The 13,508-nt window shown below is 49.7% G+C and overlaps 1 protein-coding gene across 17 annotated transcripts in view; it reads right to left on the bottom strand.

The window, feature by feature from the left end:
* Positions 1-9,663: 9,663 nt before the first annotated feature.
* Psd4 (pleckstrin and Sec7 domain containing 4) overlaps positions 9,664-13,508 on the bottom strand; it is a 38,527-nt gene continuing 34,682 nt past the window's right edge. For 14 of the 17 annotated variants that reach the window (XR_015683046.1, XR_015683048.1, XR_015683047.1 and 11 more), the window contains one exon: positions 11,606-13,140. Coding sequence is in view for 12 of the 17 variants with exons in the window: in XM_087652509.1 (XP_087508635.1) it covers positions 12,883-13,140 (258 nt within the window). In the remaining 5 variants the exon portion in view is untranslated. 17 annotated transcript variants of the gene reach the window in all.

Here is a 13,508-nt window from a genome sequence, read left to right as displayed (position 1 = left end):
GACTCCATGGTTGGAAGGACAGAAATAGCTAAAGTTGTTATTTCTTCAGGTCTAGCCCAAAGGAGGCTTCAAGAACATTCAAGAGGCAAGGATGGGATGAGCCCAATTGTGTCATGAGGGGAAACTTCCCATGAAGAAATCTTGCCCCTGTTTGTTCATGGGGATATGGAATGAAGTTCATTTTCAAGAACAGGGATTTCTTCTATCCGTAAGCTTGGAAGTAGGAATCAAAGCCTATTACAACTGAGGTTTTCCATGGCTCCAACTCACTGGATTCATGGGTTCCCTAACGTCATCCACAACTGATACTCACGTTGAGGTTCCTGGTGTTCCTAGGAGCCTACACAGCCATCATTGCATTTCAGAAGACACTATATACCCCTGGCATTCACTCTCAGGTCTCAAATGATAGAGGGATCTGATGTATATGTTTGATGCAAAACTTAACTTGCCTTTTTTTGAGCTCAGCTAGTCACTGCAGGCAACTCAGCTGAGAGTAGATGCTGGGAGACTGTGTAGTGTGAGCCAACATTAGCAAGTACTCTCCAGGACCTAGTCAGACACTCTATCCAAGGCCAAACTAGAGTCCCTCTTAAGGAAAGAGCGAATATTCAAAGTACCTCAACACTAAGGTGGTTCTGGGAAAGGTCTGCTTGTGGTCCATACATGGACCCAAAGAAGGAATGATGGGAAGAGGCTGCTGTGGCTGAGCTAAAAGGCTATGTCCACCTAGGGGTGGAGCGAGGGCAACTGCAAGTTGAGAGGACTAGTTTACTCTTCAAGGGGAGTTAGGGGCCCTGGTTTCTGTGGAAACATTTCCCTATGTTAGCAGGAATACTTGGGATGAGGTGTTTGCCTGAGAGATCACCAAAGCACTGAGAAACTACCTCACTCTTCTCCTCCACTGCATCTGAGACAACCATTTTCACTAGTCTTGTAAAGAGGCCTCAGCTTTACAGACAGAAGTTCCTGTCCATTACCCAACCCTACCTCCTGCCCTCACCCAGTCCTCCCTGCTTCCTGGTACCTTCTAGCAGGGTGCCAGGTCACCAGGGGCTTGCAGCAAGCCCAAGATAGTCAAACTGGCAATGAATACATTTCTTATTGGAGGAAGAATAGGGGGCCCCAGGCATAGGGGCACAGCTGCCATAGACTGCTATATTCCCCCAAACTCCAAGTTAGGAAGGTGGTTGGGGAAGAGAAGCTTAGATTTGCTTCTCCAAGGCAAGCCTTTGGACTGTGTGTAAGCCCACATTCCCCACCTTCCCTAGGCTGTAAGCTCCCTTCCCACACATTCCCTAGGCTGTGTGCAAGCCCCTTTCCCCCACATTCCATAGGCTGTGTGCAAGCCCCCTTCTCCCACATTCCCTAGGCTGTGTGCAAGCCCCCTTCTCCCACATTCCCTAGGCTGTGTGCAAGCCCCCTTTTACCACTCCCTATTCCCACCTGCCCCCATCTTTCTGATGTCTTATTTGCCCCAGATATATCTTCACTTAGTTTACAATGTAATTACTCTTGTAATTCCCTTGGGAGTAGGCACAGGAAGGACTAAAAATCTCTGTGGGTGTCTACCAGTCTACCATTGGTGTGGTTGTGTGTCTCCACACATAGGCTGAGCTTGTCAGTGGAGGCAGTGGACATTGCTTCTGCTCTTCCTTGATCTCAGACCCTGTTTGAACCTCAGGACTTAAGGTAACCCCCACATACACAGCAGCCTGCTCTCTTTGCTGTGCATACAAAGCACATTCACATCATCTACTCTTTCTCCATTCAAATCCGGGTCCCATGCTGCACTTAGGGAAATTGAGGCCAAGAGCTATTTTAACAAGATCATCATGTAATTCGATAAGAGCATGAATAACCCCCTATTAGAGGCCTAATTTCACTCTGCTTTAAGGCTGTAGGAGTCCCGGCATGACAGTGCTTCTGAGAGGCCTCATATGCCCTTCTCATGGACAGGTTACAGGGTTGGTTACAGCAACTTGGCAGTAGCTCTGGATGAAAGGACCGAGTAGCAGTAGAAGGCGCTATGGAATCTGCAGAGCCATGGTTGCACCAGGCTGGCCTCTGGTTCCTTTCTGCCCTTGGCCTCAGGTTCTCCCAGCTACCTTCCCTTTAGAACCAGAAAGTGTTCCCTCTATGGGGGAGCTGACTACTCCTTCATAATTACCTCAAAGGTAATTATGAGCCCAGGCATCTCTGTGATTCTGGGGAAAGGCCCCTCCTTCCCAGAATGCCTCCTGCCTTTTCTCTTTTTCTCTCCCTTTTTCTACCAGTCTCTTCTTGTTCTGTCTCTTCCACTGAGTTCCAATGTTGAGCCAGTCTTTTTCTCTTTGTGAAGGACTTGGCATCTTAAGGGATGTGGCTTCGTGTTTGAAAAGGGCTTGCCAGTCCTATATAGGCTCAGAAAATGCCAGGAGGCCTCTTCTCCATCCCCTCCCACAGCCCTTCCCCTTTCAAACCTTCTCTAGGGCATCCTGTCCCCATTGCTTTGCATTCTGGGGTCCTCTACAACACAGCCTCTGGGATGGGCACTACCTTGATGGCAGGCTCTGGTTCTTGGGCTCTGGGCATGTGCCACCCATTAACCTCATCACAACAATCCCTCCTCATAAATAGAGTCCAGGTGTCCGGTCTTCCCCAGAGGAGGTGGGCAGCATAGGTCCCCCTTCCTCTGGGCAACCTCCTTCTCTTGAGCCACCAGGTCATGAAGTGGCTTTGGGAGATTTGGGGTGCAGGATTCAGACCCCCGGGGAGGAGGCGCAGTGGAGGAGGAGCAGTAGCTTCTCCACATCTGTGCCCTGTGGCAGTGGGCCAGGCCGGGGAGTGAAGCGCTGCCTGCGGCTCTCCCAGGGAAATGTGATTTCCCTTGAGTGAAGCGGACTGTGCAGCGTGGAAATTGGCTCTTTTCTGAGCGAGCAACCGCTGTTGCTGTGAAGTCGGGGCGGGCTCTGCCCACAGGAGGCCGAGCTGGCCCCTGGAGTGAGCCAGGAGCAGCCATGTGCTGAGAATTCATTAGGGATAAATCAAACAGTAACAGCATGAAGCCAACACCCTCCCCCATCATGCCTCCCTCACACCCTCTCCCTTCTCCCCTCTCCCCTCTCAGAGACCCTGCTCCCTCCTTTTCTTCCACAGTCCTCTACCATGGACTTCTCTCCAGAGTCAGGAGACCCTTCCCCAGTTAAGACACTGTCCTCCCTCCCCACACCACGGTGCCCACAACTAGCACACCCCCCTCACAAGCAGGGCACCTCCCCCAGCCATCGCTCTCCCCACTAGTCCAGGGACCCTGATTCCCTTGCCAAGGATACCCTTCCCACAACCCCGCCCTTTTCAAATCCTCCCTGGGGCGTCTTAGACACCTTACCTCCTGCTTCAGAACCAAAGTTTACCCCACCCCCACCTGCTACTAAAACTCTAGGAACTGTTCTTAAATGAGAAAGTTGTTTATTTAGAAATACAGCATTGTTGTGTTTGTCTTCTATTTACTTACTTTGCCAATAGAGGCCAAGATCATAAACACCTGGGACAGCCTCAGGTCTCACTAGGAGCACAGACAGGAAGCTCACATCCCAGACTGCTGTCTCTTTCCACTTCCAAGGTGACTTTGCCCCACCTTTCAGCTCCCATCCCAACTGTATTCCTGGGGCCCAGAACGGAGGTCCCTGGCTGTGGGCAGCATTAGTCCCTCTGACACTTGTGCCCCTAGGGAAGTAAGAGTACCCAGAAAAGTTGCTGCCAGAGGGAAGAAGTTGTCTTTCAAAAGAATGGGTTTGATCAAAAAAGAAACCTGGTTCTCACCAAGGCAGCACAGAACCAGGAAAGGAACATAGATGGGGGGCAGGCGAGAATGTAGGTCTGGCCTTCTAGCTCTGGAAAAGTAAGAAGGACACAGAGGTGCTCACTGTGACAGCCAGACAGTTTCTTTCATGCTTGCCTCTGGCTGATACGGTGTCTGTCCTGTATATCATTTCTGGGTGTCATGAGGAGAACCTGTTAGCTATTGTTTTAAGAGGCCCTGGCTCCTTACCTACTTTCTCCTGGTCAGAGGATATTGCTGTGAGCTGGGGAAAGGAGCACAGAGCCATGGTTGGCTCTGTCCCCTCTGCCTGGCACCCTTTCTCAGTTTCTTGACTGAACTCTGTGACTTGAAATTCTCCTTGAACTTTTGATGGGATTGCTGTGAAATTGGTAAACTCTGAAGGGTCTGACCTAATCTTCTTCAGTAAGAGCATCTTCTAAATCCTCAGATACTCTCCTATCAAGTAAACGAACACCCTATTTCTATATCTGGGTGTTTGTTTTCTTTTCATCTTTCTCTCTCCCCTCTGATTCCACGTGTGGTGACAAACCTAGATATCCATATTTGGGATGTGTCTTTGGTTGGGGTGGCTTCTTTTGCCCCACCTACCCAGATCTGGACTCTGGCTCAGTTTGTTTAATACCATCCAGACTTCTAAAGGAGCCTGGGGTGGGGCAGAAGCTGGGAGACATTTGGGTTCTGTTTCCACTCTTACAGCTTCTCAGTCCATTCATTCCGAAGTCTTCCTTGAAACACCTGCTAAGGAGACATTCCCTATGTGTTTGGCAAACACATAAGAAAAAAAGCAAGATACACTGAATAGGAATCATTACACACACACACACACACACACACACACACACACACCCCAAAGACCAAAAATCTTAGTGCTTAGAAATGGGATTTTACAAATCCCTATTGCTAAACAGGAATGAGAACCACAAGAGAACACACATAGATCAGGGAGTGGCTGACACTCTCCCAAGCTGCTCTCTCAGCCTCTAGCAAGGCTGCCTTTCTGCAGCTGGCCACCGTGTGCACTGCTGGCAACCTGTCCTCTGTGATTCAGAGAGGAATCAGGGGTCATCAGGCAAGGAAGATTCAACTTGCCAATGGCAAGTTAAGACTGTAGCTTGGTGGAAGGATGCTTGCATACCAAACATGACTTCCTGAGCTTAGTCCTCCATATCAGAATAATAATGTCACTGTCCTTTCTGAAACGTTCACCTGGCCATTCTAACGATCCTTTTGGTCTTGTCCTGATTCTACCTTATGGCCAGGTCTGTCCCCTGAACCCTGCACCTCCCAGATTTCCTTCTTTTTTCTTGTGCCTGGATAGGGAAGTGGGAGGGAGACAGTCACAGACTGCAAACAAAATACAATACAGATGGATGTCCATTCCCGCATGTCTTTCCTGGTACATTGTCCCCCACCTTTCCTGGCCATAGACCTACTCAACTGGAAAGGATGCTGAGAGATTAAGGGAGCAGGTGGGGAGTGGGAGATGACAAGCCCAGCAGGGGAGACAAGGTGTACATGGTGGGAACATGGAGTGCAGTGAGGTTTGGGGCTCCTGCATATGGAGACTGTGACAGGCCTCGAACATAGACAGCCCTACCTCCGTGATCCTCTGCCCCTTTTATGTGTCTCATCAGGGCTCCACAGGAGAATGGAGCAAGGTTACTTAAGGGCTGGAACACAAAGATGTGGAGAGTTGCAACCCCCAGATGCCCTGGGTGAGCAAAGGAGCCAGAGGAGGGGAGCAGGTGCCTTCTCTCAGCAGCCAGCCGGGGAGGGGCTAAGTGGGATGAGGGTGGCCAGACCCGGCCAAGGCTTAGGACCCATCTGAGCATGTCGCCTGCTAAAGAGGAGTAGAGGCGGGGGAGGGGAGGGTGGGGAGGTGAATAAATAATAGGAAATAAAACTTCATGAAGCAGAAAATAAAAGGCAGATTATACAGATGTGGCAATTTGAAGGATCATTGCCTCTGTCCTCTTTTTAACTGCTGCATCTGGAGTTTTGAAGGAGCTTATCCTCTCCCTCCCTTTGTCAGGTCCCCGCCTGGCTGGAGGCCCCCACAGGGCCAAGGCAGTGTGGGGACAGGCATCTTAAACACCTCTGCTTGTAGCATTCCTAGGAAATGTGTAGCCACATTGAGCAAGCATGCTAGGCTAGGGCAATGTACTAGGTGGGTTATCTAAGGATGAAGCTCTGGGCTAGGCATGGGTGTAGCCTTGTCTGGGAATGAAAAGTAGCATTGGTGAGTTCGATATGGGAAAGGATCAGGTAGGTTATGGCAAATATGGGGACAGGTGGGGTCACCAGGTCAAACCTGGATGGCCAGAAGCAGCCTGAGAATTTGTGGTCAGTGTAAGGACCTTTAGCAAAGAGGGTGTTTGGGGGATTGAGGCAGAGAGTCTCTGCTGTTTCTTCTCTCTTTTCATTTAAATTCATTTGTTAAGCCTTAATTTGACACTGTGCCAGGTGCTATATAAACAGACATGGTCCCCGCCCTTAAGGAATTTTCAAACTAAGATACACACAGACACAGACACACACACACACACACACGAATGCACGCACGCGTGCTTTATTTTATTTTAAATATTAATGTATTCCTCATCTTGTTCTGAGGAGAATTTGAGACAACTCACGGGAAATGCATATAATGATTTAGTTAGAGGTGAATATTTAAGAAAAAAAAGCACTGAGACTTTAGAAAAATCTATGGTGGGTGGGAAAGCGTGTCCTGGGTGGTAGGAAAGCTGGTGTGGGCCGGTGCCTGGGGGCTTCCGGCTGTGGGATGAGACTGTGACTGCTCTAACACACTTGGCTGTCAGTGCACTGGTTCTTGCTGTGACTGCTCTAACACACTTGGCTGTCAGTGCACTGGTTCTTGCTGTGACTGCTCTAACACACTTGGCTGTTGGTGCTGGTTCTTGCTGTGACTGCTCTAACACACTTGGCTGTCAGCGTTGGTTCTTGCTGTGACTGCTCTAACACACTTGGCTGTTGGTGCACTGGTTCTTGCTGTGACTGCTCTAACACACTTGGCTGTCAATGCACTGGTTCTGGCTGTGACTGCTCTAACACACTTGGCTGTTGGTGCTGGTTCTTGCTGTGACTGCTCTAACACACTTGGCTGTTGGTGCTGGTTCTTGCTGTGACTGCTCTAACACACTTGGCTGTCAGTGCACTGGTTCTTGCTGTGACTGCTCTAACATACTTGGCTGTCGGTGCACTGGTTCTTGCTGTGACTGCTCTAACACACTTGGCTGTTGGTGCTGGTTCTTGCTGTGACTGCTCTAACACACTTGGCTGTCGGTGCACTGGTTCTTGCTGTGACTGCTCTAACACACTTGGCTGTCAGTGCACTGGTTCTGGCTGTGACTGCTCTAACACACTTGGCTGTTGGTGCTGGTTCTTGCTGTGACTGCTCTAACACACTTGGCTGTCAGTGCACTGGTTCTTGCTGTGACTGCTCTAACACACTTGGCTGTCAGCGCTGGTTTTTGGGAGCACTATTCTGATAGCACCTGGGACTCTGAGGGCAACATAAAAGAAAACTAAGTGTAGAAGGATCCCTCAAAGATTCAGCAGCCAAATCAGGCCCAATTTCCCCAGGACTGCCTAGGGCAGCATCCACTGGGGCAACCAAGATGGACACTCCCTGGTTCCACCCAGTGGCAGGCTAGAGATTGGGACATCTTGAGCAAAGGTCTCCATGCTCTTTCTCCTGTGCTGCACCACCTTGATATTATTCTTAGTGAGTTTTGGAGCCCATAAGAGACAGACAAGGTCAGGGTCTCAAGGGAATGCTGGCAGATGAAATCAAGGTTTCAAGCTAGCTCTGACACAGGGTGAGGGAGATAGGCAGGAACAGGGTTAGGACAATGTGAGGCCCATTCTGCAGACTCCTAGTGAGGGAGAAATCTCTTTCCTGCCCACCCTGCATAAGTCCCAGAGGGAAACAGTGAGATCAGAGAGGCCAAGAGCCTGGTAAAACTTGTCAATGTCCCAAGGGATTGTGTTTCAGGTAAAACTTGTCAATGTCCCAAGGGATTGTGTTTCAAAGTAGGGAGAGAATTATCTCAGAATAATACCCAGTATTGGGAGTCGAAAAAAAATTGTGGGGAGACGACACTAAGTCAGTGAGTGGCACATGTAGAGTATTTTACACTTCAAGAATGATGCACTAAATAGGCAGGTCATGCAGTCAGAACTCCAGGTCTGAAATTCAGACAGAAAGTCTGGGCTAATGGCTGTCTGGAAACACTCTTCCCTGGAGGACCTCTGCAGATGCATGCACCTTGGGAGAGAGCTGGGTTTAGAGAACAGGAAGGACAGCACAATCAAAGAGAGAAAAGCACCATGCAAGGAAGAAGCCCTGAGGGGTGCTATCCTGCCTTCAAAGGCAATGCACCCAGGATATCAGACACAGGAGCAAGGCCCTAGTTCTTGCCCTTGAAAACCCCTTGGAGCAGAGAGATTGAGCAGGTTTGGGGACACCCAGAGGAGATGGGGGGGGGGAGGTAAAGAAAGGGAATAATTTCATTTTAGAGTAACTATGAGAGACTCTAGGACAGCTTCATGGGAGGAGTCCCATGTCGGTTGCTGCTGGCTTTGCCTCATCATGCATTCCTCCTAAGGTGTCCTTTCAATGTTCAGACATCCTCAGCATCTGCCTGGCCCCAGACCCTGGCTTTTGAATGATCCTGGCCTCACTCATGCCACTTCCTAAGGTGGAATTGGTTAAGACGATTGACTCAGGTATGGAACCATGGACAGGCTCATGAATTTGATACGGAATCTTCCTAGGAGATAAGTCTTACCTATTCCATTTGCCCTAATCCGTGGGATCTATGGGGGGCGGGGGGGGAGTCCTCCTTGTACCCTGAGGGTTGCTCCTGCCTTCTACATCAGAATAGGGGAGCCACAGTTGAATAAGAGAAAAACTTCATCTGTGTTCCAGACATGGATACAGAACTCCCAGTTGCTGATAAAGCCTATCTGAGCCAATATCCATTACCTAGAACCTCTGGGCAGGAGAGTCAAGTGCAGAGGCCTACTTCCAAACAAGATGGCTGAAGACAGATTTAAGGCGAAGCCAGAGAAGGTGTGGAGGGTTCCTAGGGTGATGCTAACAGTTAATTCCGTCCAGGAATTGTCTGAGGTGTTCACACACCTAGTTCCACTGCCCTCTGTGAAGTAGGTAGTGCTATTATCCCTGTTTTGTGGATAAGCAAACAGAGATGTAATGAGGCAGAGTAACTGCTCCGTGGTCATAAAAACAAACCAGTGCAGGCCACACAGATCATGACTCTGCAGGGTCAAAGGCTTCTCATGTGAGTTTGGAGGAAGGCTGAGAAGACAATGCATTTGACGACTGGAGGCCATCCATGGTCTTCAGTGAGTGTTTCTGAGAGGGCTGGAGAGGGAGGGAAGAAAGGAAAAGGCAGGTAGAAATGGGGTACGGAAGAAGCAGGTGGTAAGGCCCAGTCATCCGGGGCATTCATCAGACAGCTGGAAAAACAATGTCAGCCACAAAAAGCCAGAGTCCAGGGAAGGCTTTGATCTCCTTTTTATCCTCCAGGAAGACAGTGGGATGGATAGAAAGTCGGCCCACTGAAGGAGAGCAAGAGGTCCATGCTAGCCTTGAAATCACAGCATGGGGGCGAGGTCCTTTCTTCAGAGGAGGTGAGCCAGTTAGGTGGTGAGGCAGCCAGAAGAGCTGGAGGAAAAGGTGTCAGAAAGCCATTGCAGACAGGTCATGGGGAAGATCAGCCTGGAGTGCATCGAAACACTAGGCTGTTTCAAGACTGTAGGCCTTTATGTCTTATGTTTTTATTAATTTATTTATATACTTGTGTTTGTCTTTATATTTTACCCCTTTCTTTTACATCTTAAACGTTTTGAAATAATTTAGGCATGGACCACAGTGAGGTCCTATTCACTGGCCTCACTAGTCATCTTATCTTTGTTTTGTTTGAGACAAATGAAGCCCAGGGTGGCATGGAACCATGTAGTCCAGAAACTTAGTATGCAGCTGACCTGGAACTCATGGCAATTTTCCTGCATCAGCCTCCCAAATGCTGGGACTGGGAGCATGAGCCACCACAGCTGGCTTATCTCTCTGAAAGCAGGCTAAGTGATCCTCTACTTAAAACACTGCACTGCACAAAGGCACACTTCTTGGTTATATTCAAGATCCATCTGTGCACCCTGACGCTTAGCCCTTTTATTGTAACCTTGCGCCTGCTTTCAACTCCCACACAGTCCCCCATCTCTAGTTGTACAAGGTACTGAGTCCCTAAAAGGAGATGATCCAAGTCACAGGCCACAATGGTTTTTAAGTCTTCTGTGGTGCTTGACCACAAATAAATTCTCCTTATAGAAAGCCACCCTAGCAAAGGCCCAAGAAACCAGGAAGAGGTTTCCATCAGGTATCACCTTGTATATAGTAGTACCAGAACCCCAGGGACTGCATTCCCTTAAAAGGGAGGGTACAGTCCAACGTGACCCTCTTACAGGAGCGGCAATCATCACTAGGAGCCTCTGCCTATCCCCTTCTTCCTGGACAAGGGCCCACACAGTGCTTAGGTGGGAAGTAGACCTGCCCATTCCTGGGGTTATGGGCGGGCTCATTCAGCTTTCACTGTTCCTGCAAATTAGGTGCAGCCTGTGGGGAGCTCTTGGCTCTATCTATAAAGCTGCAGAAAGTCTTCCTTTTTAAATGCAGAAAGATACCAGCCTCTCAAGCCTTTTCCTGGGTTAGGTTTGTCCAATTGTGGGAGCCATGGCTTGAGCCACTGTAAGTTTGAAGACATAGGAGATTCTAGTTAATGTGATGGCGGCAAACTAAGTGCCTCAATAAGCAGGGCTCTTGAGGTAAGCATATGACTGGCCAATGATTGGGAGGTGCTCGTTTGCCCTCCAGTGGCCACACGGTAGAACTGCAGCCTCACGATCACGTCTCTGACTCAGCTCACTCTCCAGGTAGACAATGCCCAGGGTGGACTGCCAGGCATCATTGACCTGGTGAAGGCAGGCAGCCAGTCTCCCAGCTACAAAGGCCCCAGTGAAATGGAAGTTCTACATGGGCAAAGAGCCACAGACCTTTAACCTTTCTTCTGGTATTAGACATTAGGATAAGTGTTTAAAGAGGTCAAAAAACCCAGTCACGCCCACTTAGCTTATAAGCACCAGCCCTGGCCATGTTATATCTACACATGCCAAGTTTTCTCCCCAATACAGTCAGACAAATTTGACTCTTGTGAGGCTGTTAATTTCTGCTAAATCTCGGTTTAGCATATACATGTTTCAAATGTGTATTCATATCCACCTGACAGGTCTGTGGCTTAGATCTCTGATTGTGAGGTGGGAGTAGGAATAAATGCTTCCCCAGAAAGATAAAGTGTGTCTTAACACTGACAGCTGGGAAACAGTGGGCAAGATTCCCAATTCATGAGCCATGAGCTCAGGGACATTTTGTTCATTTCCAATCCTCTAATACTGGCCATGTAAGGAGTCCCACAACATCCATGAAATAAAGACTATAGCAAGTGGATGAAAAAAAAATGCTTATGCTTCTGAGCTTAAATAGTTTGTAAGTACATTGGGGTACACACATGAACATACAGGACACACACATACACAAACATACTATCACAAGGGGGCAAAGGAAGATACAGCCTGACACACTGTAGGTGGCCAAGGCTACCTGACTGACTCCCCCTTACACACACAAACACACACACACACACACACACGCACGCACGCACGCGCACACACATACGCACGTTTCTTTGGTAGGTTCTATTTATTGCACACCCATTGGGTGCAAGGGCCAGCCCCAGGCCCTAGTCAAAGAGTTCCCTGGCGCTAAGAACCAGCTCCACTTTGTGGAGCTCTAAGGGCTTAGAGTTGCTACAAGCATTATTGAAGGGAGGATGTGTGACCCAGCAGGAAGCAGGAGAGGCAATGTGTCAGCTAAAGGGTGAGCAGCAGAGGCTCCCAGTTGGCCAGAAGCCTCTTTGCACACATGGCTGAACAGAGACAATGTGGCTGCTCCCCCAAGCCAGCCTCCTCCTCACAGGCACAGCCCCAGTCCCTGAGTCTCCAGGGCCTCCCCTAGAGAACAGGCATACCTGGGAAGAAGCCAAAAGAGAAGTCCGAGGGGATTTCCCAAGGTTGGGAGCTGCCCTGGGAATGAGAAATAGGTCCTGACATCCCTCAGGAATGCAGTGTTGAGGGGTATTGAGGGTGGAGGTGGGGTGGGGGTGGCTACAGAAGGCAGTGAGAACCCAGGCCTCCAATCTCTACTTGCACTGCCAGGCAGACTCCCAAGGAGAACTGTCACCATGTTCACCCCCTCTCCCTCCACAGTGGTCTACCCTAGAAATGCTACCCTCATTACTCTCAGGAAACAAACACTCCTTGTTCCAAGTGTTCTCCACAGACCTCTAGAGCCACCCCCCACTCCTATTGAGCCTGGCCCAGGCCACAGCTCCTCTGCTGATTAACAATTAGGCATGCAGCCCTCTTATGTTTGCAGGATAAAGCAGCCAGAAGACCAGAAGCTCGGTGCCCCACGGTATCCCTGAGCCCTGAACCTGCCAAGGAGTCTGGTAGAAGGCTGTGCTCTACTGGGCTAGAGTAACCCTGCTTCCTAGGTCACAAGATGCTGCTTAGGAATTTCCAAGAGGTCCTGTTCTATGCTTTGGGGACCAACTTCTGCCAGGTCACCTAACTCCCAAAGTAAGATTGTCCCCAGTGAGCAGTCTTGGTTAGACTGCCTCAGGCCATCTCAGAAACCCAGGCCCCGTGTCTTAGAGGAGAGAGGACTGCCTCACTCAACCTCAGTCTTGAATGGTTGGGGTTAGGGTGATGGGGGGACTTCCATGGGGGACAGTGAGCAAGTGTGGCAAGACTAAGGCAGAGCCAGGAATGGGGACACAGGGAAATGAGCCCCATCCTTCAGTACAGAGGCACAGATGCCTCATCCTTCACCATGGTCCTGGCACATAAGGCTGCATCTCAGCTCTACCCCGGAGTCAGTATCTGAGAGGGCGACAGCTTCACAGCTGGTTGCGGTTCCTCTTGGGAATGATCTTCCGGTAGGTTCTGCGCTCTGAGATGTTACGTTTCACCTTGGCTGTGGTGGGGGCCTCATCCTGGTGCAGGGATGGGCTTGAGTGGGACTTCTTCAGGCTTGGCCTGGGCTCCTGACAACTATCAGCTTCGTTCCCAAGCTGATCTTCCCACAAAGCCAGGTCTTTCAGAGGGACGTGTAGGCGGGCCACCAGAAGCTGCACGTACGTCTCATATCGAGTTTTCTGCAACACATAAGTAATCACACCACTTTAGCACAGCCCCGACTCCCGAAGGGCAGCTCACAGCTGTTTGAAGTCATGGTGGTAGAGGGATGCCCTGATAGTTCTTAAGCATCTCTATGGAATGAGCCTCCTGGGGTCAACCACTCTTCTGAAAAGCTGGTATCTGTGGAACATGATGCTGACAACCGCCATCTGTGTGATACTCCTAAGGCCTCTGAGACTGCATCTGCCCATCTAGAAAACCGTCCCCAGTTCACAGCCCCACTGGGCCCTGTCCTGGAAGTTAGCTGGATGTGAATTAGCTTCGCATGCTTCAAAAAGGATGAATTAATTGGCCAGTGGACAAAGGGTCCAGCTGGGTTGTGATA

Source organism: Rattus norvegicus, chromosome 3, assembly GCF_021556685.1.
Source record: "Rattus norvegicus strain SHRSP/BbbUtx chromosome 3, alternate assembly SHRSP_T2T, whole genome shotgun sequence".
NCBI classification, from domain to species: domain Eukaryota; kingdom Metazoa; phylum Chordata; class Mammalia; order Rodentia; family Muridae; genus Rattus; species Rattus norvegicus.
Note: the sequence above shows the minus strand (reverse complement) of the source record. Positions and strands in the feature narration are given on the sequence as shown.